The sequence below is a fragment of the Urocampus carinirostris genome, chromosome 12 (genome assembly GCF_059441175.1).
Source record: "Urocampus carinirostris isolate Australia breed hairy pipefish chromosome 12, RoL_Ucar_1.0, whole genome shotgun sequence".
Taxonomy (NCBI): Eukaryota; Metazoa; Chordata; class Actinopteri; order Syngnathiformes; family Syngnathidae; genus Urocampus; species Urocampus carinirostris.
The window spans coordinates 16775130-16802313 of NC_142360.1; the positions used below are offsets into that span (position 1 = coordinate 16775130).

At 39.0% G+C, this 27184-nt stretch overlaps 2 protein-coding genes and 2 pseudogenes across 4 annotated transcripts in view; 1 reads left to right on the forward strand and 3 right to left on the reverse strand.

Moving 5' to 3' along the window:
• The window catches only part of ddah1 (dimethylarginine dimethylaminohydrolase 1), an 83809-nt gene extending 78503 nt beyond the window's left edge, over positions 1-5306 (forward strand). For 2 of the 3 annotated variants that reach the window (XM_088350505.1, XM_088350506.1), the window contains exon 7: positions 847-1306. In XM_088350505.1, the coding sequence (XP_088206631.1) occupies positions 847-963 (117 nt within the window). In that variant the 3' untranslated portion in view covers positions 964-1306. Of the gene's footprint in view, positions 1-846; positions 1307-3604 lie in introns of those variants that run through there. The other variant, XR_015852311.1, reaches the window with a different exon arrangement.
• A 3367-nt stretch (positions 5307-8673) lies between these two features.
• mpl (MPL proto-oncogene, thrombopoietin receptor) lies at positions 8674-26862 on the reverse strand. The gene is made up of 12 exons (XM_088349208.1): positions 26710-26862; positions 26509-26629; positions 25073-25248; positions 24189-24346; positions 22914-23064; positions 21358-21472; positions 20196-20365; positions 17777-17919; positions 15737-15896; positions 15585-15666; positions 11565-11652; positions 8674-9332 (listed from the first exon to the last, which is right to left on the reverse strand). Exons 1-12 carry the CDS (start codon positions 26795-26797, stop codon positions 8892-8894), a joined length of 1893 nt encoding a protein of 630 aa, XP_088205334.1. The 5' UTR covers positions 26798-26862; the 3' UTR covers positions 8674-8891.
• LOC148355106 (U2 spliceosomal RNA) lies at positions 9826-9915 on the reverse strand (annotated as a pseudogene).
• On the reverse strand, positions 10042-10910 carry LOC148355107 (charged multivesicular body protein 6 pseudogene; annotated as a pseudogene).
• Positions 26863-27184: the final 322 nt, after the last annotated feature.

Sequence of the window (27184 nt, forward strand, 5' to 3'; positions counted from 1 at the left end):
AAACAAAAGATAGAAAGTCGTGAGAGAGGGGGAAAAGAAAGGGGGAGGAAGAAAGAAATCCTAAGAGAAATAGAAAAACAGAAGGAGAGGAAAGAGAAAAGAAAGCGCAAAGGGTAGGAAGAGAGACAGAGAAAAGAGAGAAAAGAAAAAAAGGAAGTTAAAACAAAAGAGGTTAAAAGACACAGAGGGAGAAAGAGACAAAGAGCAACAAAGGAAGAGACAAAGAGAGACACAGAGTGAAAGAGACAGAGACAGAGTGGGAGAAAAGGGTCGGAAAAGAAAGAGGAATAGAGAGAGAAAGAGAGAGAGAAATACAAGTACAGTGTCTTTGTGAGAGGCACCTGGCTTTGGCAACATCAAGTTGACATATTTTAATATTTTTTCTCTTGCGCTTCTCTGAGGGTTGTCTCGCGGGCCGGATTCAATCCCTTGGTGGGCCTGATCTGGCCCGCGGGCCGCCTGTTTGACACCTGTGCATTAGATTGTCGCACTATGTACTGCTGCTGTGGTCTATTATCCAATTTTCAACCCGTCAAAATGACCGAGGGCCTTAAAACTTTCCCATCAACTTTTGAAAAAATCCGTCAATGATGGAAGATTATTGGTTAATGTAACCTCGGCAGACACAGATGTAAAGAGTGTTGGTACGGTCTTGTTTAACCTAGATTTTGGTACAAAGGCAGGTTTTAATTTGTTATCATAAATCATCTCTCGACCCGAATAAAATGTGTAGATTTGAGCATGTGGCTTTTAATCAAGTGTGCCATATATTCTGGAATTTATGGTAATCCCCCCAACACACCACAAACGGCATTATTCATTGTTTTTTTTTCTCTCTTTCTGCAGGTTTTCGACAAGTTGAAGGACTACATGCTGATTCCTGTGTCTAACAGCGAGAAAGCCAAAGTGGATGGAGCTCTTACATGTTGCTCAGTCCTCATCAATAAGAAGTCTGAAATCTAAACAGTGCCTCTTTTGCCTTACAACAGATTCCACACTGTAAAACATTGACACTGCAGAATGTTGAGGTGTTTTTTGCTGTGTCTTTTTTCTAGTTTTAAAATATTTTAACCTGTTTACAAGTAAAATAAGTAAATGTATTCTTTGAATAAGCAAAAGTGTAGCAGATTATAGATTGGTCAGATCAGTGGTTCTAAACTGGTCTGACTTGAGGACCCACCATTCCAGCCCTATGACTATGTGCGACCCAAAACAAGAAAAAAGAACTTTGAAATAATTTGCAGTTCATAAGATTGATAGAATTTATTCCCTTTTTTCCAAATCAATAAAACAACTTAAAAAACCATGACTTCAAGTACCGTAAATACTCCAATTTAAGCCTGGATCGCATATAAGTGTCCCCATAAAACTGCTTTAAAATAGCCATGTACTAAAAAAGTTTGAATCCAAAATATTACAACCTTGTGCACCTAAACAACAATACATTGATAATAAATGTCAAGGTTCAAACTTGAGATTGTAGTAGAAAGAAAAAAAGAACACACTCTGAGTCGGAAATTTAAGTTTTTGATAGCCCCTTCGATTGGAGGTGCGTAATTCCAATATCGGCTCAAGAAGGATCATGCTCCTCCTCTCGCAGATATCGGAAAACACAAGAATGAAACTTGACATTTGACTGGTTCATGGGAACACAGGAAATGAATCTGATTGGTTTAGACAGGAATCACATATTTAAATGCAGTGTATAATGTTGGTCTCTAGATGGCGTGCAAGTATAATAAATGAGCAATAAGCAAGCTCTCCCAAAACCGAAACTTTGTCAACACAATGCGTCTCTGTAAGAAGGAAAGGAATGTGGGAGGCAAGGCCATCTTTTGACCATTTGCCTCTGAACACCGAGTTGAATCGTAAAACCACACACCTATTGAGTATACTATAAAAATAAAGATATGAGTACTAAGGTATAAGAATATATACAAATACAAGAGTGTAAGGGGCACGTTTAAACCATAATTTCCCCTTCAATAAAGATCACAATGCTGGTGGTAAAAAATAAAACAGAAATATAACATTGTTAAACCCTATACTGTACTTTTAAGCAGTGCTTAAATGACAGACACTAGTTCAATATTTTTGTATCCTGCAATCATATCCTTCTTTCCGTCCTGTTTCCCACTTTTCATTCTCCTTTTCACTAACTTACTTAAGACCGATTATTACTAGTTGAAAAAGGAGATAAAACAAACAAAATCACAATAAAATGAGATGTAGTCCCTGCAAACAGAATTGGGACACCGCCAATTGCCTGTGCAGGATGAAGAGATAGAGCTGAGCATTATCAGCATCTACTGTGTAATTGACCCTCCTATTTTCATTCTTCTCAGTATTATTTGGCCAGGACAATGGCCCGCGACCCACTTTTGGGTCCCTACTAGAGAAACACGGTTTGATCAAGTGTAGCTCGTCTGGCTTTTTAATCTTGCCCACCAGATGAGAATTGTAAACATACACTGATAATAAGTAACAAACAAAAGTACTACTTATGAAAATGTGTTGTTATTCTAGTCCCAACCAGTTTGAAACTGAGATCTAATATTTGTTACTGATTGGAACAAATGGCTACCAGTTTCGATAGACATTTCTAAAATCTCGATTAATCATATATATTGTTACTACGGTACCAGGTTGTAATTACAAGCTATCAAAAATGGAGAGAGCATAAACCATTGTATACCTGTAAAGTTTCGGCCCAAACAAGGAGAAAGCTAATCAGATAAGCAACCAAGAGTGAGTGAAGTTTCTCAGCTAAAAGTACATTGAGTCGATTTGAAATGTATACATCTAAGTAGTTGCACTTTTTCATTTAATGTTTCTCCATGTTGAGACTGTTTAAAATGGGCGAAGTTAATGAGTAAGGCATTTAAGATTTAATTGTAATCGCATTTATTTGAGTATTAACGGGATTATTGTTTTGGTTTTGCTGCTCATTCTATTTTGAAAAAAAAAATGCAATATATTTTACGATCTGTCTAAACTGCACTAAATTTTCATTTAATATATTGTCAGCACGGCGGCACAGTGGTTAGCGCGTGTGCGGCACAGTTCTAAGATCCTGGGAACCTCCTGTGTGGGTTCAAATCCAGCTACCGGACCCTCTGTGCGGAGTTTGTATGTTCTCCCCGTGCTTGCGTGGGTTTCCTCCGGGCACTCCGGTTTGCTCCCACATTCCAAAGACATGCATTTCAGGTGGATTGGCCGGTCCAAATTGTCCCTAGTTCAGGGTGTCCCCTGCCCAATGCCCGATGATTGCTGGAATGGGCTCCAGCACCCCCGCGACCCTCCTGAGGATGAGCGGTGCAGCTAATGAGATGAGATATTGGAAAAGTTGATTTTTCTGTAATTAGGGTGGGGTTGAGGGTCCTGAAGTCAGACTAGTTGAGTGGTCCAGTGGTCGATTCCTGTTTAATCTTCCTGCAATTTTGGAACTGAGAACATGTGAAGAAAAATCTTGTACCAATTTCTAAGATAAAAATAGTGGTGCGCATCACACACAATTAAATATGGAGAATCTTTTTTGTCTTCTCCCAAATTTTTGAACCCGATGCGGTCCTGAACCTAAAAAGTTGTCCCACCCCTGTTGTAGGCCTAATGGGGATTATGTCAAAGCTCAACACTGTTTCAACTGTGCGGTTTCTCCGAGCGTCTGAAAGTGAGAACTGAGGAAATGACATCAGGAGGTGATGCTTGCGTACAGGCAGGCAGTGATGGAGCATGGAAGGAATTTGCTTCGCTCTGTTCAAAGGAAAAGCTCTCCACGCTGGTAAACACTCTGAAAATCGCTTCTTTGCTCATCTGCTAATTTTGGCTTTTGACTCATATACGGGTTGACGTCACGTTAGCAAGTCTGACCGAAGCTGCTAAAAATGTGATAACTGACTAATGCGTCACTGCAGAAAATGTTTGAAAGTTGTGGTCAATGGCGAATTAATGTTGACAGTATGACCCAGAATAACGGTTTAGTCTGAAATTGATGTTCTGATCAAAGGGTGGTCAAACTACAGCCCATGTTGGCTGGATTACTGAAAAAGAGTAGTTAGTTGCAGTTAATAGTTATTTCATTTAAAAAGTCATTGCGTTACCTCCCCAGATTACTGACACCCAAAAGTAGCGCGTTTTTCTGAGAGTAACTACTTACTAATTACCGTATATACTCACACTGGCTTTATAACAGTCACGTATTGAAAAAAAAATAAGAATGTGTACATCAACCTGTGGAAACGATGAAGCCCTTATATTGTGCTTGTGGAATATTAAGAGCTTGCAAACAAGAACTTAGCTGAGACACTCCATATCCATTTTGTCCCTGTTCTTTAAATCACTCCAAGATCTCCTTGTGCATTTCTGGGTGCTTTAAAAGATGTTTTCTTTTGTTATCCAGGCATGATGTATTGCAATAAATCATTTTACAAATAAAAAGCCCAAAATTCAGCACACTTTTACGATAAAATCTGTGCTGGTGTTGACACTATTGTTTTTATAGTTCCTGTATAAGCCACTCCCCCTCCCCACAGGCTACCTAGTATTTGCAATTGGTGGCACACAACCAAGTATGTGCATATAAGCCGGTCCCCTGATTTCAGTACTTTATTTTACAGTTTTAAATTCCGCTGAGATGCAAGTTTATACAGTAGGGAACACATTTTAATGAGAAATTCAGCGGTCTCATACCCTATGCTTGAGACAGGGCCACCAAAACCTTATTCAGATGTGCTTGTTAGGTAAAAGTAAATATGCCCACCCTCCATTACCTGTTTCCAGCGTGAGCTTTTTTTGACAACGTGAGTGATGCATGAGTACCCAACAATCAGAAGATATTGGAAATCCTGAGCTCCATTTGAAATGTACCAGAATACCACAGTAACACACGACGTAATAACAATAATAGAATTTCAAAATTTGATAAACAACGTGTTTCAGTTCTCATTAGCGAGAAAAGTAATTGCGTTTCAGGAACGCTTTTCCTGTGTAACACAACACTGCTAGTTAATCAATGGTTACAGTAAGCTCCTGGTGCTCCTTTTGTCTGAAATTTATGTTCTAACCTAAATCTTTTCCATGCTAATTTTTTTTTTTTTTTTTTTTTGTATTCCAAATTAGTGGGATGATAACAATTTCATATAGAATTAATTGGGAGAGGTATTTCAGGCTCCATTTAACTTTTTGCTACACTAATCTTTGTGTGCTAAAAGGCATTCTTTTGATAAAAGCTGTGACTATCATTGGCGTTTTGGTGAAGAAAACCGTAATGTATGTGGTTTCATAATAAAGTAACAATCAACATTCAACTGGTATGTTTTCTTTGGAATGAGCAAAAGAGTTTCTTATTTCAAAATGTGTTTTGGAAATCAAATGAGCGTTACAGGCATTTGGAAAATATTGACTTTTAAGCAGTATATAAACACACTACCACTACTTAGTGGCGAGGAAATGAAACTGCATGGTAGAAATATCAATTGGTTTTTGTTCTGTTTGGGAAGAATACTTTGTTAATAGGAGGGGGATGTTTCATGATGATTCACCTTGCAAATTTTTATAGTAGAATTTAACATTAATTCTGTATTTGGTATATCTAACTGTAATGGTTCTTATCAAACCCATAACTACATAACGTGAACCACAGGCGATTTTAGGTTTAGAATTCAGGGTGTACTGAGCAATTGCAGTGTCTGGCTGATGAAAAAAAAAACTTTATTTTACTCTCTTTTTTATTTAAATAAGCAATAATAATCTACGATATGTTCTCAAACACAAGTTGTTATAATAACAAAAAGATAATAACTTGGTATCAGAAAAGTTATGAATTGGGTCGAGGAGTGATAATTATCATAATAATATTTTATAAGATTAACATCATAATAGGAATATAAACTTCATATAGTATAGACTTAATTTCCGAAAAAATATTTTTTAAATTAGCTTTGTTAGGAAATGGCGGGGGTGTAAAATATTAACACTGTTTAAAAAAAACAAAACTAATTATTGTATCCATTGCTGTGCCTGACAGTTTATTTCATAGTGTTAAACACTTTAATGTTGTAATCATAAATACATGACACATGGGGCTTTTTTAAATTCTATTCTTCAAAAATAATGACACCAAAATGTTGCTGATAACAAAGAATCACCCCAAAAAATACATAAAATTAGTGATATATGTTACTATAAAAATATGCTTAGAAATATAGTAAACACTGAATATCAAACTAAGCGTCCTAAAATGGATGCCAATTGCATACGTTTTTATTTCATTTAATCATTTTAACGTTAAAGATTCTCGATTAGGCGCAAAAAGTTGGCTTGATTGACAAAATAGTAGTAATTATTTGAAAGAAACAACAAAATACTGCAACTCGTAACATGAGTAACCAAGGCAAATGTTGTTTTGCAATAGGATTGCCCCCTCTAGCGGCTAAAAAATGACAGCTCTACTTTGAAAGTTGTGGGCGTGTGGATTACCCCTTACCCTCTAAAGTAGTACAATTTCCTGTGGTGTTTCTGGGCAGTACAGCCTGGTGGCGCCCATTCCACTCCAGGCCAACAAATGTTTCTATTCGGTCTCGAACAGGGGAGCTTTCACGTGTTGGGCGAATGTGCTAACCACTGCACACTGATTAAAAAAGAAATACTCATTGGACAAAATACTGTTGGTTAGTGTTTCAAAAGAACACAATTACTTTTCTCGGTAACAGTATCGCATGGTTCCCTGATTGCTGAAGAGTTCTGCATCACTCTAAATTTCCACATGCATCTTAATAGGCCAGTGATTGATTGATTGATAGATAGATAGATAGATAGATAGATAGATAGATAGATAGATAGATAGATAGATAGATAGATAGATAGATAGATAGATAGATAGATAGATAGATAGATAGATAGATAGATAGATAGATAGATAGATAGATAGATAGATAGATAGATAGATAGATAGATAGATAGATAGATAGATAGATAGATAGATAGATAGATAGATAGATAGATAGATAGATAGATAGGGAAATTCACACTTAAAGCAGTCTACCCCGTTGTTTATTAACAGATTAACATGATGCCCTAGGGGTGCTTGTAGCGGAGTAGATGACGTCACGCCAGTCCAAAAGTTCGACATCCCTGCGGCAGATGGAAAACTGGGTGGGCATGTTTTTATATGTACTCAATAAGTACAACTGAATACAGTTATGGGGCCATTGTCTTAAGCAATGAATTTCTCCTCATGCAGATTTTCTCCCTACCGTATATCATTGCTTCTTAGTGAAATTTACAACTCGAAAATAAAATACTTAAAGCTTAAACAGACGCGCCCCTACTTACAAGTTCGAGTTACGAACAACGGTATATACAAACATTTTTTCGGGATGTAGATAAATATCTGAACATTACCTTAAGCTACATTTTGTGTTGTGTGCACCTTTATCAGAGGAGTGCTGTAGTGCTTCTTTCCACCGCGTGGCCCTGGGAGAGGTCACCCAGCATCCACCCTAAAGAAGAAATCTGGCTTCTACTTCCTGGTTTGTGTGTATACACACTGCACTGTATCTCTAGCACGCTTAGAACTTTGACGTTTTTATTGTTAATATCTCGTGCATTCATTCAATATGGTTGGTGTAAAGTGTAAGGAAGAAGCGAGCTGTTTCTCTTGAAATGAAATTGGAATTAGAAAGCTTCCATACCTGTCAACCTCCACCACTCCATGCCCGTACAAACTCGTATTTACGCATACAAAATACAAAATAATCGTACACGATATTTTTTTTTTCGGAATGATGCATGATGGGAAATCCGTAGGCGGCAGACGCATGTGCACAGTAGCATCAAACAGCTCGCTTCGTTTGCAACGAAAAAAAACGTTATCGAGATAGATTCCGCGGCGAACTCGTTACACTTGATTGATTTGCCGTTTCGTGATAGTCTGTGTTTACCAGACAGTACCCATAATTGACAAATTTGCATTTTTCCGTACAGATTTTCTTGTACGTCGTACACGTTTTAAAATGCATAATAAAAACGTACAAGTTGAGAGGTATGAGCTTGATGAGGTTGAGAAAACTGTTTGATCACTCTTTTTCGTCCTCTTTTTACCACGGAGGAGGAAGTCGCCTCAATCTTCCATAAATATGAATGTCACGGTTGCCTTGGTGCCCAATTGGCCCCCGCCAGTATGGCGCCAGTGTGGCGCCAGCTGCGGCTAATTGACAGATTGGCTTTCCGTCTTTTTAAGCTCAGTGCTTTCACTTTTCCTTTGTCAGTCCGTCAATGAACTTTTTCCCCACAAGACGTGGGTTTCGACTTGGTCCTGTTCCTGTTGGTATTTCCTGTCCGGTATTGTTCCCGTTTATTTTGTGCTGTTTAATATCATTTCCAGTTTTGTTTCTGTCTATTTTTGTCCTGTTTATTATTTTCTCCAGTTTTCGTTCCCGTCTAGTTTGTCCTGTTTATTTTCGATATCCTGTTTCATTATCCATCCTGTCTGTCCCGTCCTGTCCGATATCGACCCCATCCGTCCGATATCAATTCGGGCAATTGGTATCAATCTCGTTGGCCTCTGGCTTTCTATCATTTCACGCCAAACTGCTACCATCACTCCCCATTTCCCGTAAAATAAAAGGCTTGTGTGAGAATGTCACGCATTTGGGTCCTGATCCTGTTCTGGTTCTTGACAATGAAAGAGTATTTAAGAGTTTCATATTTGTTGTATTAAATTGTGGTATTAATCAACCCTATCAGACACAATGAATTGAAGTAAATTATACCTTATATAAACATATCTCTTTTCACATTTTCCAAGGAAATATAAAAGGCAAAAGATTGGATACTCTTCTAATCTCAGATGGATACGGCACTGGACATTGTAATTGATCTTACTCATACATTTATATGAAGGGTAGGTTGGTATAGAGATTTCCTACTCCATTTTTGCCAGTCTCCTTGTCACATACTGTGATGGCTTGCTCAGAGAGGGGCAAGTAGGAAGGGTTGAGGAAGTTTGTGTCCAAGCAGTCTGCATCACACAAACACTGGCATGTTTTTGGAAAAAAATCTCTCTGATTGCCCTCGTCAAGATGCTCACAGACATACGTGTTTCCAGTTGCAGATATGACGACACTCTCTCTGTTTAGAGTGACATAGTCTGGAAACAGTATTAGTTTAGTTCCAAGGTTTCCCTCTTCCTGGTCCCCGGCTTGTAGGCCTCGTTCTGACGACAGAAGCTGCGTGGATTCCTTACCCGATCCTGCGACTTCCTTCTGGGACATGAGTTCCACTATTGAAGTTGTCACTTCTTCAAAGTATTGCTTTGCAGGAACGGGAGGGTCCTATTGTTGGAATTAAAACAGAAACTGTATAAAGGGATGCACTGTCAGAAAGTAGCGTGTTTTCCAAACTATAAGGTGCACCTAATAACCCCAGTTTGACTGTGCCTTATATACTAGAGAATACAACAGATGCAACCGGAAATGCAGTTATTATGTGAATTATACGTCGCCTTACTGTAAAAGTTTTACAGTATATTAGTGAATTTGGGTAATTATTGTGCAATGGTTGATCAAACCATCAAATATTGTTGAACTAAATTGGATTACATTGTATGCTACTAGAAGTGATGGTCGTGGAGGTGGTGGTGTTGGTGATGGTGATGGTGCTGGTGGGGGGGATTTTGTAAGGGTTATTGTTCTATTTTCTGTATTAATTATCCATTATCCGTTATCGGTCAGTTCATAATACGCTACAAAGCCAAGGACTCTTACTCTCAGCCAAAAGGCCAAGCTAAGGTCCTAGCCTTAAAGCCTTGCTGCGATCATTGCGAATGCACCGTTCCGGGAGGTACTGCAATACCGGGCCGATGCGTGGAGTGGACAGAGCAAGCACTTATTCCATCTCCGGATTGCAAAAATCAATCGTCACATGCCGTGATCCTAATACGGCTTTTGTAAGGTTAAGGTTCAGGTTCAGATGAACCACCTTCAAGAGGCCAAGCTATCTTCATGATCATGGTATCTCCCCTGCCAGTTTTTTTTTTTGTTTTTTTGTGTATTTTAGACTTTATTCAAGACACAGGTCGCCACTGACCCGCTAACATGGGGAGTGTAACCTGAAAACCAACACGGGAGAAGGGTTAAAACACTATTCTGATAGCATCTTATGGTCCAAGTTCTTCTTCAGTCTTCTCTTTGATTCCCTGCAAGGGGACTCTGAAATTACTGGGAGTGGTTCTGTCGGAACCTCTGGAAGTGTGACGTCTTCTCCCTGCTGAGTAATGGCTTCCAACTCCGCCAAAACAGCTTCCTCATTCTCCTGTGACAGTGCTCCGGACAATATATCGTCGATTTGCTTCTGATACTCAATCGCTTCATGGGTCTCGTCCAGAATCCTCTCCACATCTTCTATGGACATGATCTCGTGCATCCTTTTCAGACAGTCGTTTCCTACTTTCAACCCCTCCAAGACTTTCAGTTCAATTTGCATGAACTCGATATCTTGAACCATTCGCTCCAGGTTTGAGATCTGATTTTCAGTCTTATTCAGAAGCTGATCCTGATAGCGCTTTTTCTTTAAGAGCAGCAGAGCCTTTTGTTTTCTGCCATCTTTCAGTAGTTGCTTGGCAGGATGTCTCTCTTTGTCCAGCTGAAGGGTGATTCTTGTTTGGTATTGCTTCAGTTTATCTCTCTGCTGCTTCAATTGCAGGATAGCTATGTCTTGTTCTGTCACACGCGTGGGTCGACTCTTTCCGCCAAACACGTTTCCCATTCTCTAGAAGCATCCCCGCAGCTTTTATCTCCCCTCGGCGGACCAACTGAGAGTGGTTTGGAGGTGTTTGGCCATGATAAATCGTAGCCTTAGCAAAGCCAGGCGTCCGGAGAGCAGTCGGTGGCCTCATGGTGACATCTTAACATTAGAACACCAGTGGTACAGATGACACACAACAAGGCAGTAACCTTATGTCATCTTTACACTCTCTTTACTCACGGTGCCACGAATACTGATTTGCTTCATATATCTTAATAGGTTAAACATTCTCATACCTTTTTCAACAATGAATGTTAGAAAATGGAGAGAAGAGAAAGTCTTTCAACAAAATACTGTACATGTTCTTTTAAGTATGCATACATAACCTGAGAGGTTACTGAGGCATATTGAGGAATGCACTATGCAAATCAGTGTTGCACCGCTAATAAAAACGTGTGATAGTGGGATAAACTCTAGTGTCATTTCATATGTCATCTGCACCAGTGTCTAGGAGTAATGCTTTCACCTTAATTGCTGTTGAGATTGTCATGATTGTTTTCTGTTTTTAGTGTCAATAAATTTGTTCAAACCAAAAAAAAAACCTAGTTTTGATTCCTATTGTAATCCTGACCTGAGACACATATCAGTAATGTGTGGCTCATACATGGTAACTCTTACTGTAGAATTCAAGCAACTTGTAGTACAGTGTGCCTTTTTTAAATACATCTACTTAAATCAAAAAACTGTCTTTTTGGGGGTCTTTATTATCACAGTGTGCCTTATAGTGTGGAAAATACGGTACACGTTATTGGTCAAGTTACCCATTTCTGTGAGTTGATCTCGTTCAAAAAGCCTTGTAGGACTTTGTCAAGGTCCGGCACTGGCGGCCAAAAACATTTCTTGAGCTTTCTATAAATGACAATCAGTTAAATACACAAACATTAATGTAATAAATGTTACATATCCTTACATCAAAGGATTGTATCAGCTCAATCAACTTTGTGGGGCTGTTATAAAATGCTAATTCCTCACAAAAAACACAGTCAAAATCGTGTTTTGCTTTAATCACCCGTCCAAGAATTATAGCACGTTCTTGCATTCAAACCATCTTGTAAAATCGGCTACAACTTTGTATAACCAGGTAAACGTTGGGACTCAGATATTTTCACGATTGTGAACTATTTTTGTGATTATGAAAATATAAGCTTTTATCAAGAGATATTATTTAGAAAATTAGCTATACGCAAACTTAACTAAGTGTTGGAAGGAAGCCCCAATTTTATTTTAGCCATTATCTGTTAATTGCTATTTTCCAAATTCTGAAATACTCTCAAGAAAAAATACATTTATTCATAAATGGTCTTACAAACATATGTTTAGCTAACAACATAAATGCTGTATCATCAATTTTATTGTTGAATGTTGGAGCTAACTTTAAAACCTTACACGTACATTTTGCAATTCTATTATTGTTATTACACAGATCCCTTAACCATCTGGGTCACCGGGGCACCACTGAATACCGAACTCTGGACAGTCTCTCCATATGAACTCGGTTGTCGCTTGGTTTAAAAAGGACCACTCCATTCGCCGACTACCTGGCTGGAGGTGATAAGTGTGACAACTAGGAAATTACCTAAAATGCATGGTATCAACACCTTTACCACTTCCACTTCCACAAGGGACATCCGTACCTTGCACCAACAAGCTAAGATGAATGAACTCATATCTGAGATGGAAAGATACCTTCTATGGAAAAACTTTGCATTGGTGACAACTGATGAGGGCCACGTTTTCTACACTTACTGCTACTAGTGGAGAGGCTAACAAGCATATATTTGCTGTGGAATTCTTAGTACACAGAAACATCAACGCCTCTGCAATTGGATGTTGCTCCGGTCTCAAGCATGCCCCTCATGATACGACCCAGTGCCTAGCCGTTCGAGATCACAGTCATCCAGGCCTATGCACCAACCCTAAAACACATTGATGAAGAAACTGAGGACTTTTATGTCCAGGTTCAAGACAAATGAACAAAGCGGCTAAGAGGCATACCATCCTACAAGGCAACTGCACCGTCAAAATTGAAGCAAATCCTCAAAGATACTGAAAGAAAATGTAGAACAAACTGTAACCCAGAGACAAAAGATAGAAGACAAGGCTTCTTGAACTTGCTATCTCCAACAACTTAGTCCAGGCAAATAATCTTGGCAACCAGAAGAACTCCAGAAAGTGGCCATGGCACCACCAGAATGGAATTCACCACAGTCAGGTCAACATCATGATCCCACAAAATGTCAAGATTAGAACAAGAGCAAGCACCCACACATATACAGGAGCCGATGTGGGAAGCGGACACAACGTCCATGTACGCCTCCATATGATTTAGAAGTCACAGACCCAACGACTCAAGTTAGACCTTGAGTGACTGAAAGACAGACATGTGGTCAAGATATTCCAGGCCTTTATTGGCAGGAAGTTTGCTCCTTTGTCGCAGGTGGATGCAGTCATGGTAATACAAAGGGCGAGCAGCCAAAAAGAGACTAACTGACAAGAAAAAAAAACAGCAAAACGGGGCGAATCGAGACCTATAAACGAAAGGCGGTCGCAGCCTTGGTTGAAAAACACGAGGCCGGCTGACCAAGAAACAACTAGGCTCACCAGGAACTAACAACAAAGAGCGACATCAGCCACAGCAACAAACGTAAAGCCGAATGGAAATAAACAAACCAAGAAACAAGGCAAGACTGGTGCTAACGCCAAGCTAGTCTACCAAACAACACACGGCATCCAACGAGGGCAAACCAGGAGCAAACTAAATAGTAAAGCCCAACGCTAACGGGGAGCTAGCCGGACAAAATTATACTAACAGAGACACATGAAAATACAAATGAAATGCCACAAACACCAAGCCAAAATGAGCAGTATGCACTCACAGTTCACTATAATTGCAGTCTGTTTCAGAGCTGACCTATTATTATTTTCCTTCAATGACATTAAAGCTCTAAAGCTGGGTCAATTCTGAGACAAAATGTCTTGAATCCACCAGCGCGAAATATATTTAAAAACATAATTGTAAGAAGGAACACTACACAATTTGTTAATTGAAAACCAAATCATGTAACTCTAAAATCTACAGATACATATTTTTTAAATCAGGGGTCTCCAACTTTTTTCATTCTAAGAGCTACTTTTTGTTACGAATAAGCGCAAATGGCACCCACTTTGATATACATTTCTAAAATAGCCCTTTAGCTAGGTGGGCTTAGTAAATAGCTAAAAGTGTAGCTTGATAGTTAGCTAGAACGGTAAACAGGTAAAAAACTAAAAGGTTAAAACATAAATTTGAATAAATAAATAAAGCTAGATAGCTGTACAGAAAGGAGGCCAACATTTAGCTTGATAACTAGCAAAAAAGGTAAAATGTTAGCTAGATAGCAGGTAGAAAAAATGATTTAAAAAAAACTAGCTAGATAGCTTGCTAAATAGCTAAAACGGTATCTTGTGTGCTGGATAAGAAAACAGGTAAAAAACTAAGCGTGAGGTAGATAGGTAGCTAAAAGAGTGAAAAGTAATTTAAATAGCCAGATATAACGCTAATGACAAAGCTAACTAGCTTAAAAGGAGGCAGACATTTAGCTAGATAACTAACAAAAAGTTAAAAAGCTAGCTAGATAGCTTGCTAAATAGCGAAAAGGGTAGAAGGATAACTAGCTCCAAAATTAAAAATCTGGCTAAATAGCTGGCTTAAAGAGTAAAAACCCATCGAACTAGCAAGATAGAAAGGTAAAAACAAAGCTAGATTGGTAGCTGGAAAGGAGGCCAGCATTAAGCTTGATAACTAGCATAAAGGTAAAATTTTAGCTAGATAGCAGGCCAAAAATGTAAAAGCTAGCTCAAGAGCTTGCCAAAAAGCTAAAAAGATAGGAATGTAGCTAGCTACAAAGTTAAAATGCAAGCCAGATAATTAGTTTAAAGAAACAGCATATTTTTTTCCTCTTTGCTCTATAAAACCCATACGTTGGAATTTAATTTGTTATATTTCCTGTAAAAAATCAATAAAAACTTAAATGAACACATTTCTTTGATACATGAATAGATTTAAATTCTACTTTCTTAATTAATTGCTTAAAATTAATTATTAATAATAATTTGTCCATTAAGCCCACAAACTGATATTTGAAATTTCTAAAATAAAAAGTATAATGTTATTACTAGGGCAGCACGGCGGCGCAGTGGTTACCGCGTGAGCGGCACTGTTCTAAGGTCTTGGGAACCTCCTGCGTGGGTTCAAATCCAGCTGCCGAACTTCCTGTGCGAGTTTGTATGTTCTCCCCGTGCTTGCGTGGGTTTCCTCCGGGCACTCCGGTTTGCTCCCACATTCCAAAGACATGCATTTCAGGTGGATTGGCCGGTCCAACTTGTCCCTAGCAGTGAATGAGCGAGCGAGTTGTCTGTCCCTGCATGCCCTGCGATTGGCTGGCAACCAGTTCAGGGTGTCCCCTGCCCACTGCCCGATGATTGCTGGGATGGGCTCCAGCACCCCCGCGACCCTACTGAGGATAAGCGGTGCAGCTAATGAGATGAGATGAGATGTTATTACTATGTTTATTTCTATGCTGTTTGCGGGTTCTTTATTAAAAATAGGGTTAAATAAAGTCAGTCAACCAATAACAAATACTTTTACAGGAAAATAACAATGATTCAGAACTGGTGAGGTATTTCCAAAACAGGTCCACAGGCTCCTAGACTGCCCTCGGGGGGCACCCTAGTGCCCGTGGGCACCATGTTGGAGGACCTTGCTTTAAATCATACTAGATCTAGAAAAAATAAAGTCTTACCGGTAGTAAATAATACCCAAAGCAATGAGGGTACCAGCCGTTATCAACAGTGTGGCAGGGATGCAGGTCATGAGCAAAGTGTCTATAAAAGTCACAAAGTAATGACTAAATTAAAATCTTAGCAAGGATGTGCCGCAACATCGGGAGCTTACCTATATCAGGAGAAGTTTTCCCAGTTAGAATGTTGGACCATTGGCTCCAGTGACCAGAATAAATAGATCCATTAGGTTTAGCTCTAACCTTCACACTGTACTTGATACCTGGGGGGACGTCTAGACATGTACCAGTTGCCGGGCCCTTGAGGGAAACCAACTGTGGAAACATTTATCGAATCATGAATGCAATTTTAAACATTATTTGAGGTATTGATTGGTGATACATTTCACTAACCCAATACAATATTTTAACTTTGGTTTTAGCTAATAACTTATTCCTAGCCAGCCATTTTATCTAACTAGTGTGTATTATTTAGCGCCTATATATATATGTGTCTATATATCTGCATCGATATTTGGGAATTTGACGGATATTGATATCGGCATTTTGATTTATTCGACGGTCCGACTAAAAAGCTTTAAAACTTGGTTACTGTTTCATAGGCTCAGATGCACCTGAGTCTCGCTCTTCTTCTCTCCTACTCCTTTTTCTCTTCGGACGCTACCCGCCCAGAGCCCTCCTGATTGGTTAAGCAACTGGGGGCGGAGCCACTGAAACAGGAATAATAACGTCAGAGCAGTGGCTCTGTTAACTCGTCCTGACATGCTTGTGTCGTGGTAGAAAAGTCCGATTAAGAGATAATGTAAAAAGAGTGGTTTATTCATTTTCGAGAAACACGTTTCGGTGGAGACTAATGTATTAGCTCAAGCATGTGTGTTTGTGATTGGAGAGCATAAAAAGCACGCGAAGGCTGAGTGATGAACTCTTATCATAACAGTTTGTGGGGGGCGGCAGTAGCTCAGGAGGTAGAGCGTTCGTCTTGAGATCAAGGGATCCCAGTTCGAATCCCTGCTCGTCCGTGTTACATGTCGAAGTGTCCTTGGGTAAGACACTGAACCCCTAATACCCCCAATAAGCAGGTTAGCGCCTTGTATTATATATATATATATATATATATATATATATATATATATATATATATATATATAAAGAATTGAACAGTTTACTTTGAGTTTTTGTAGTTTGTATTCTTCCTCGTGCTTTTTAACAATTGTTTTCAGTTGCACTACCCGATACAGTGACATATAGTGGCCAAATAATACACATGTCCCTTTTAAATGTTCTTTTCACAAAAACAAATAAAGGAAATCATCACAGTAATTCTCATTATAGATGAAAGATGGAGAACATCATTCAAGCCATAGTTAAAACAACCAGACTACTACTGTATTCAATACTTTCACCTAGATTGTTTGCAGGAGTTAGAATCAATATAAATAAGGAGAAAAACTCTGTGAATGGCTGAGCTGTATCAAGATCCTGTACTCTGAGTTTTGCTTTTCTGTATGTTGTCTCTCATTCTCTAGCTTTCTATTGCTCGACCTTACATTATTTGGTCACTCACTTCCGGGTACGACAGTAATTTCTTCCATACAACTGTGGGCACTTGTCTGCATATCCCTCCTATCAGAACTCTCCCTCATTACTATTCAGAAATTCTCTCCTGAGCTCTGCGGAATTTGTTGCCTTCCATGTCATGTCCCAAGCACATTTGTCTCAGCCTTTTGGAATTCCAGTATACTGAACCCTTGCTTACCCTTCCGGATCACGAGTACCATCACAAACTCTTGGACTCTTGCCTTTACTGATTGAGTTTACTGGACCAACAACCCCTGGCCTGCATTCTGGACCACTCTTGTTGCCTCGCTACCTGACTTACTGTGTACCAAAGCCTGTCCTAATAAATACCTTGGTACTGCACTATTTTATTGTACTAAACCCTGTCCTAATAAAGACCTCCATTACGGCACTAATCTGGGTTTTTGCACTGTGCTTCTGCACTACCCCAAGTGGGTCATTGACAAAGGGCACTTTTTTAGAAAAACTTTTTGTTTGCTTTTTTTTATATATATTATATTTATTTATATCAACTGTACCTTGAATTGGAATTCCCTGACACACACCAATATAACTTGGAGAAATGTATTCTATAGTTAAGGCTAAAATAAGCAACCTCGGTCAGGATTTTATCTTACCAGCCATACTTTGCTCTTTCGAATTTGGCAGCCGACTTCATATTGCAGGTGGGATGACAGATTGATGTGAGGAGCTTCCCACTTCAAACACAATTTGTTTTTTCCCAGAGATACTCTCAGATGAACTGGTGGGTCTGTTTCAACTCGCAAAAAACATATTAGCTTTTATATATGTTTGCATAAATTTAAGGCTTCAAAACACAATTATGTTGATATTTGATTTGTCTGAAGATTTACTTCATTGATTAACTGGTTTCCCAAAAGGAATCAAGTTTGCATTGTAGGGTTGAAACCAGCTACTTGCAAAATAATTATATTAAAGGGACAGTGTGTATTATTGAGCGCCTCCTACTGGTAAAAAACGTAATTATTCAAACAATAAGCAAAATACATTAACTACCCTACATGCAGGTTTTAGATACTCACAGGTCGGCAAACTGCATTTATTTTATATAACATCAGCCTCACCTAAAAGGACCTGAGATAATTGTATGTCATCTTGCTGCTACGGGTCCTCAAAAACCTCAAAAAGGCTGGGCAAAAAATGAGAAGTTAAAATGGTGCGTTTTGGTCACTTTGAGTCGTCGTAGTTTGTATTCTTCCTTTGTGCTTTACGACACCATGCAATGACATCTCGTGGTCGAATGATACACACTGTCACTTTAAAATATTTTTTAAAGTATAACATTTGCATGTGCACAATTTAGACAGGTCAGTAATTTGTCAAAAAATAACACACAATATTTGAACAATATAATAAATTTCTTGAAAATTGTTACCCCATTTTCATTTCAAATTTAATAGTTTGTTTAATTTTAATTTAGTTTAATTAATTTAAATTTAATTTAATTGTAAATTTTGATTCAACACAAATGTAGAAAATCTTCTGTGATGCAAGTTGATAAAAATGGTCAATAATTGGAGGATCATAAATCCTAAAGGCATGTAAACGATTAAATTTGATAATCATTTAGTTGTTCATTCATTGATTAGATGTTGCACATACAGTGCTGTTCAAATTAATAATTGCAGTCCAATGTGACGTACCAGAATATCTCTGGTTTTTAGTGTATTTTATATTGTTACATGCCAGACAAGTAACCAGTAGGTGGAGTAGATTCTCAGAAAACAAACAAGGCCCACCATTCATAATAGGCAGGCTCCAAAGGCTGTGCAATGGGGCAAATAGTTCAAAGTGTGGAAACCAATCTCTAAGTTTATTCATTTTGGGGAAGAAAAAAAAAAAAAAAGGTGTGAATCAGGTGTGAATCGAGTGTCGCCTATTTCAGGGTGATGAATCCAGCACAGGTTGAGCATGCATTTGAGATAAATGGGTCCTTCGAGACACTGCTCGAAAGAACGGCGTTCTTTGTTTAAAAAGTTGATTAAAGAGGGAAGAACCTATACAGAGGTACAAAAATCATTGGCTGTTCAGCTAAAATAATCTCCAATGCTTTAAAATGGATCGAACAACCAGAGAGTGAAATGACAACAGCAAGGTGCCACAGTTTGGTTGACTCTATGCCACACAGATGTGAGAGCAGTTATAAAAAACTGCGGTCATGCAACTAAATATTTGGATTCTTTAATCCTACCTTTTTTTGGGAAATACAAAATAGTTTTGAGTTTGTACAGTCAAATGCAGACACTGCTATTTTTTAACACACTCCCTTGAACTATTTGCCCAATTGTACAGCCTTCTGAGCATGCCTATTATGAATGCTCGGTCTGGTTTGTTTTATGAGAATCTACAGTACCTACTGGTCACTTGTTAGGCATGTAAAAATAAAAAATAAATTGATCCTAAAACTTTACATATTCTGCTTAGTCACGTTGCGCTACTATTATTTTGAACAGTACTTTACATTGCCGAAAACCATGATTCATTTTTACTACTGCCAGGTACTCAACACCTTCGTCGCTCCTTCGGCATGGGGCTGAGCTTCAAAGTCATATTATCATCATCTAGTTTATCTTGTTGCTGTATTTCTATGGTCAACGACTATTTGAATTTGTTTTAGTGATTAGTAAGATGTGTTTCATAGCTATTTAGGGTTATCTTGGATGACTTGCGGAGGCCCAGAATGGATTAATTGGTTTTCAGTTATTCCATATCGAGAAAATTTGCTTGTAACACAAGAAATTCTCGGGAAGAGCACCATCTGGGAACGGGATCTTGTATGTAAAGATGTTCATGTAAATATTTATTGTATTTATTTTTTATAAATTGGGCAGTGTATTAACTTCAACAATTGAATCACTTTGCAATTTAACAGTCCCAAAAAGAGTATTTCATGTCAAGTCGAGTCATGTTTATTTGTATAGCCCTTAATCACGAAGAGTCTCAAGGGCTGCTTCATGTTTAATTATCATGAGCTAAAAAATCCTAGCCATCAATAAACATTAAACATTTACTCACTGATGGTGTTCATCATAAACTCTTCAGTGTAAAATGTCCTGAATGGAGGAACTTCGGCAGGGCTGATTTTGACCCGGACTCTTGCGGTCTCAACCCCCTGAAAACTGCACCGGTCAGTTAGATTCCCTTCCGGCAGACATTTTGTCCAACCAGTCCAGCCCAAAGAATCACTGCAAGATATTTATGCTCAAGTAAAACGTCAACAGAATACAGCAAAATCGGCACTCTTTTTCGCTCGAACCTTTTAACGCCTTCTGAGAACGCTTTGACTCAAGGGCCTAGTTTTGGCATGGACAGAGAGGACATGTCCCCACCAATCAAACATTTATTGTTCTGTCTGAGTAGCTTACCGTAAGCAGCACATAGGAAGGGCTTTTTGAGGAACACAAAACAAACAGGAAACCAATGAGGCAAACGTGAGCATGCAGCCACAGAATTACGGTAAAAGTGTGCTGAATTTTTGAAACATTATTTGTAAAATGTTTTTGCAATAGTGTATGCCTGGAGAAAAAAAAATAAGGTATCTGTCTTGTATTACTGACTTTAAACAAAAAGTGATAAAGGCCACCGAAGAAAAAGCAACCTGAGAGCAACAAAAAGTTTGGTGTCAACAGTCTGCATTTACAGTATATAAATATCACTTTACCAGTAACTGAAGACTTTCAAAGCTTGACATTACATTTCACACTTTACCCATTCACACAGACTGATAGCAGTCAGACATGCTTATCTGAGACATTAGGGTACAATTAACTTGGAAGAGATGGGGAATCGAACAGGTGACGTCTTTAGTCGCAAGATGACCATTCTTTTTCCTGCGCTACAGAAAACAATGTCAGAAGATCGAAAGAGGATATGTACTGGAAATTGCAACCAAGGCAAGGTGTACGGACAGTAAATCAATATACCCTAACCCTAACCCTAACCCGGAAATGGAAATGAAGATCTTCAAAATGGATATGGAGTGTCGAGAATGTTCTCTTTTCTTTAATATTTGGCTATTTCAAAACAGTCTTAAGGTGTCAAGTTATATGTGAGTAAGTACGCTAAATAATTTGTGGCAATTGTGTGAACAGGGGGTATGCTGGGATTTAGTCTCCACCAATGCCAAGACCAAACCTACGCTTTTGCTTTGACTGAATGATAAGACTTAAATTGGTACCTGGGATGCATTTGTTTGAAAAGATTGCAGGCCTTCGGTTGGCAGTAGTTGCCACCGTTCCACTCACAGGTGATTCTTTGTAGATCGGAGGTGTAGCACGCAAGTGAAATGTCATCTGTAGAAATATGTGAGTTACTTGCTATTCAGTGATAAATGTAATAACAGAAAAAAACAACTTTGTCAGAACATTCCCCTGAGACAGTTCCATATGTCATCCTCGAGACGCTTTTTCTCGAGATTCTGAAAAACGACCATAACATTTAAAATTTTACCATATATTATGATTTTGTCATGGTCGCCTTGGCGACCAGTCTGCCCCGCCCCCTGGGCACCAGCTGAAGCAGTTCAACTAATCGCGTGTCTGCTATTTAAGGCTGGATTGTGGGCTTTGCGGGTGCTGGCTCATTATATACACATTGTCCGTTCTGTTATGCCTTGTCCTGTTTTGTTGAGTTGGAAGAAGCCTGTGTTTGCACGTTTTGTTAAAACCCGTTTGTTCTGTCTTGTCCCTGAGTTATGGACAACTTTTATTTTGTTAAATAAAACTTATGGATCGTCACGCAATTGAGTTCTCCCTTCCTGCCTCCTGCCTCCGTTCTGGTCCGGTCACCCCTTCCATTCCGTGACAGATTTGAGGCTTGTCTTGATGTGCTGATTGTTTTTAAATTTTCCTGCACTATGGGTCCCATTTATCTGTATGTTTTTTTTTCTCTATCTCTACCTACCTCTCTCCTGTCTCGCTTGACCTAACCTAATTTGGTAACTCAGTTCTGGGTTCTATTTTCCCCCTCGCAACTGTTGTTGCATGCCTAGATTTCCCAGGGTTGTTCCTCCTATCACAACTCTTCCTCTTTCATTCATTAGTACTCCAATTCCTTGCTTCCTAGTTCATTGCCTGTCTCGCCATGTTCCAAGTCTACTCAATGTAACAAAGCAGTCCAGGGGGTCAGGCAGGTAGCCTCTTCCAGACTACAAATACCACTTAATGGACTTTTGGACTGTCAACTTCACTGCTTGGACTCACTAGATCCCTAAACCTTTCTTCTGTCTATTAGGTAATGCTTGTTTGTCTCTGGTGCTCTTGTCACTGTTATCTCGCTGTTTGCCCTGTTGTGTGATGACCATTGTCCTTATAAAGGACAACTGTTTGATTGTACCACTCTGTTCTTCTGTACTGTGCATCCGCACCATCCCGAGAGAGTTTACCTAACAACTGCTCTGTGATATGGATTTAAAATCAAACCTCCTTGATTTTGACTGAATAATACAAGCATGGGGGAGATGAAGTTGCTGTGGTTTATTGTGCAGGGCATAAAAAACTGATATTTCAAAGCATGTTGGTCCAAACTACGGCCCGGGGCCCATTGGTGGCCCGTCATAATTCTTTTAATGGGCTGCTGCATATCATATATAATCAACCATAAATAAAAAAAGTTCGAAAGCAGAGGAATGATGTTTTAAATAAGCTATCACTATCACTTATGTCTCAGGTAATATACTATTGAACTTTCATATTAATAATAAATAATAGTACCAACACCATTTTTTCTACACACCTGCACTTTGTGGCACGATATCTTTTGCGAAATCCGACCATTGGCTCCAGTGTCCTGCACTCGCAATATTAGCACATTTGACAGCAATCTGGATTTGGACCTCTTCTCCTGGTACTAGAGACAATACCAGGTCATCCCACTTAACAATCTCCTATGGGAGTAAACATTAACAATTTACAGAACTGGGCACTTATTACACTTTGTCTCATGATTCATATGTATAAAAACAGTTAGGTCAAATAATTTGGGTATAAAACTCAAAAGTGTACCACTTGACAACTATTTTGACCGTAAATAAATGATGTATTTAAAAAACAACTACTGTCAGTTTGTGAAACAAAAGGTGTTATGTTTGTTACAAACCTCAAATATTGGACATTTTTATTACAACACCTTCGAATTGGTAAAGAATATCAAATAAACGGTTATTTTGCTCGGGACCTATAATAATCTTTTTTTAAAGAACCCCAATATACCTCTTTTGTTTAAAACCACCTAAAACCTTAACAACCCAAAGTACAAAACACCCAGGGAACAATATATTAATCAATAAATTAATCAGTATTTGATGAGTTATTTTTGACTCAATTTTGCATATTGTAAGATTTAATTTAGGGTCTCTAACATAGCCCCCTTAGAACACCTGAGTAGCCCACATACAAGTTTTGAAAATAGCTAACCAGTGATGGGTCATTGTGATTTTCCAGGAAGTCTAATTTCTAGGGGCGGCAGTAGCTCAGGAGGTAGAGCGCTTGTCTTGGGATCAAGGGATCCCAGTTCGAATCCCGGCTTGTCCGTGTTACATGTCGAAGTGTCCTTGGGTAAGACACTGAACCCCTAATACCCCCAATAAGCAGGTTAGCGTCTTACATGGCTGTAATACAAGGCCGCTATTGGGAAATGTGAAGCACACTGTAAAGCGCTTTGGGAAGTCATTGACTTGAAAAGCGCTATATAAATGCAGAACATTTACATTTCATTTAATCTGAATGATGTTTTAGTGGCTGACAGAGTGTTCTTTAACTCAACTTCTAATTAATTCAACTTGGTATAAATAACATAGTAAAACCAAGATAAGTTGTCAAAATCATATCAAACTGGTAGCCCTTTGTACGGAAAATGAACAAAAAATAGCGCTCTGCTTCAAAAAGGTTAGAGATCCATGGTTTAATGCATTAGCTGCTATTGGGGGTATAGACGTCACTGGCATTTTGTATTTGCTCTACTATAGGCACAAATGAAAGTCTTAAAAGAATTCGTAAATCGATACCATACCTCTTTGATGCGCTCTCCAAGCCCCTCTGAGTAATATCGGATTTTGTACTGCAGCTTATCCTCCCAGTATTGTGGAACATTTGTGAGGCATGAAACCTTGAGCTGTCCAGGTTTGCCATTATGGTGCAAAGACACATTGGATGGGGCATCCAGGAGAACTTTAGTAGAGTCGGGAAAAACAAATATTCGAAATCTATAAGAGCTTACACAAAATTTGCAGTTATTGTGAATTCCGGGCTACAAACCGCTCTTAATTAAATGCATTTTAAACACTTTGGCCTTAAATACCGTGTGGCTTATTATTTTTTTTTTCTGTGACAGGGACTTAATTTATTATTCTGCGTTCATTTTGAAAAGAAGAAAATACTATAGAAAAAATACCTATATACGAAAGCAAATCTAAGGAAATATAACATGCCTGCATGTGTATTTATTCATAAACGAAAAACTGCATGAGTCTCCAGGATGGGCCCCTTAGCCAAGTTTTTCAACCCAATAATTCCCCACTCTTGCTCCGCAGTATGGTTGCCCTGTAGTGTCGTCTAAAAATATACGGCTCATGTTTTTGAGGCAGTAGTAAATATGTGCTTTTCTCTGTAATCGTCATCTTGAAAGGTCACATGGTCTGAAAACCCCTGATGTGATACAACTCGGAGCAGAACTAAAAACGACGGCAAATTCCGCACCTGCTTGGAGCCAGGTGTGCGCCTAGCATAAAATATGAGAAACGGACGTGAATTAGCTCATTTTAGTCGCTGTTTAAGCCTCCGGCTTTAAATCTGCTGCGCTCTGTAGTCCGGAATGTAGGGTAGTTTATAACAACAGCAAAATGCAATACTAGCATTTCTAAACAATTTGCTGCTACATGAATGCTAATGCCTTACTGTGGTCTTCCACGCTGACTGTGCGACTGTGGATTTCTTTGTTGCTTTTGCTTTCCACCACTTGCAGGTGAGTATCCACAAATGTGACCACATCCAAGTAAGGAAAGGAGCAGATGTGCAGCCATGTTCCCTCTTTTGTTCTCCGGTTGGATAATTCACAACTTTTCTTTGCAGACCTTAAGCGGAATTACATATTTCGTTTGTATTAGTGTCAGATTACTGTAATGCTGTATTAAAGGGACAGTGTGTAATAAATGACCACAAGATGTCGCGGTATTGTATAGTGTAGGGGCTGGTAACCTTTTTGATCCATCCATCCATTATCTGCACTGTTCATCATCAGTAGGGCCACAGGGGTGCTGGAGCCCGTCCCAGCTATCTTCAGGGAGTGGGCAGGGGACACCCTGAACTGGTTGCCAGCCAGTTGCAGGGCACACAGAGACAGACAACTCACTCGCTCATTCACACGTACGGATAATTCAGAGCGGTCAATTATTATTATTATTATTATTATTATTAACCTGACATGCATGTTTTCGGAATGTGGGAGGAAACCGGAGTGACCGTAGGAAACCCACGCAAGCTCGGGGAGAATAAGCAAACTCCACACGGGAAAGTTCGGCCTCAAAACTGTGCCGCACACGCGCTAAAAACTGCGCCGTTGTGCTGCCCCTTTTTGATCCAATAAGAGATGAGATGAGATAATACGCAATGAATATATTCATAATGGTAAAAAACATTCCAGCCATTTAAAAAAATACTCATTTAAAGAACAAGCTAAAATACATAAACTATCTATAAAATTGCTTGTAGGTGGATGAATTACCATTTATTAAAATGAGCTTCACCTAAACAGAACTGACATAATTGTTGACAATCGTGCTGCCACGCGTACCCAAAAAGCTCAATAAAGCTGGCCAAAAAAATGAAAAGTGAACTGGTGCATTTTTCTCACTTTGAGTCTCTGAAGTTTATATTCTTCCTTGTGCTCTTTAACACTCATTTTGCACTACACCATATAGTGACATCTAGTGGTCAAACATCATACACTGTCCTTTCAACTATGCATTGCACACTAGTGTAACAATTATGAATATAAGCAAATAAAGCATCCAGTAGCAGTAGCTCAGGAGGTAGAGCGATCGTTTTAGGATTAAGGGATCCCAGTTCGAATCCCGGCTTGTCCGTGTTACATGTCGAAGTGTCCTTGGGTAAAACACTGAACCCTAAATACCCCCAATAAGCAGGTTAGCGCCTTACATGGCTGCACAGATCACGGCCGCTATTGGGAAATGTGAAGCACAATGTAAAGCACTTTGGGAAGTCATTGACTTGAAAAGCGCTATATAAATGCAGATCATTTCATTTCATAAAATAAAGAAACCTCAAGATGAAAATTGAAATATACAAATTTGACATCAAATCGGACAACGTACTCGCCAATGTTGTAGAAGAACTGGTAAGTGCTGTTGTCTGCGGTCTCAAAGAAGCAGGTGAAATCTTCTTCCGTTTTGGTAAAACACTTTGGGGCATCATCTTCCTTCAGGAGGGAAATAACTACCCCCAAAAATCCCAATGTCAACCACGATTATTTGTTGCTTTTTTCCCATAATTCTCAAATCTGTATTCAGACTTACCTTCTTGTGAAAGAGACGTACCAGTCACATACTTGCAACATATCCAGAGCACACAAAACCTTTGCATCTGCACGCTACTCTGTTTCATCTTTGGGTTTTTTGATATGGTAATTTGAAGAAATGGGCTCCCTATTGAAAAAGCAAAACATGCTTGTATGTGTTCATTTTCATGCCGAAAAGGGTGTTCTGACTAGCAGGTAGGAGGGATGTTGGAGTGGGAGGGATGTTTAAGGGGGGCAGTATCGCTTCTCTGCGACCAGAAGGAAGTGTGTTTTACAGTAGTGCTTCTCAATTAGTTTCTGTTACTGAAGAAAAACATCCTCTAGCACCGCTCCATCTTTTATTTTATTTTTTAACTGATCACATAATATTGGTGGGGACACAAAACAACGATAGCCCGATTTTGGTCACCTCTGTCTATGCCAAATCTATGCCTTTTGCCATATTTTAGCTGAAAAACTAAAACTCAAGCATC

Excerpts from the sequence above, each read along its gene's own strand:
- mpl (XM_088349208.1), bottom strand. The coding sequence starts at position 26,797 with ATGAAACAGAGTAGCGTGCAGATGCAAAGGTTTTGTGTGCTCTGGATA. Across the intron at positions 15,667-15,736 it reads GAAAACTTCTCCTGATATAG|ACACTTTGCTCATGACCTGC; the intron begins GTAAGCTCCCGA and ends TGACTTTTATAG. Across the intron at positions 9,333-11,564 it reads AGATCAACTCACAGAAATGG|GACCCTCCCGTTCCTGCAAA; the intron begins GTAACTTGACCA and ends TTCCAACAATAG.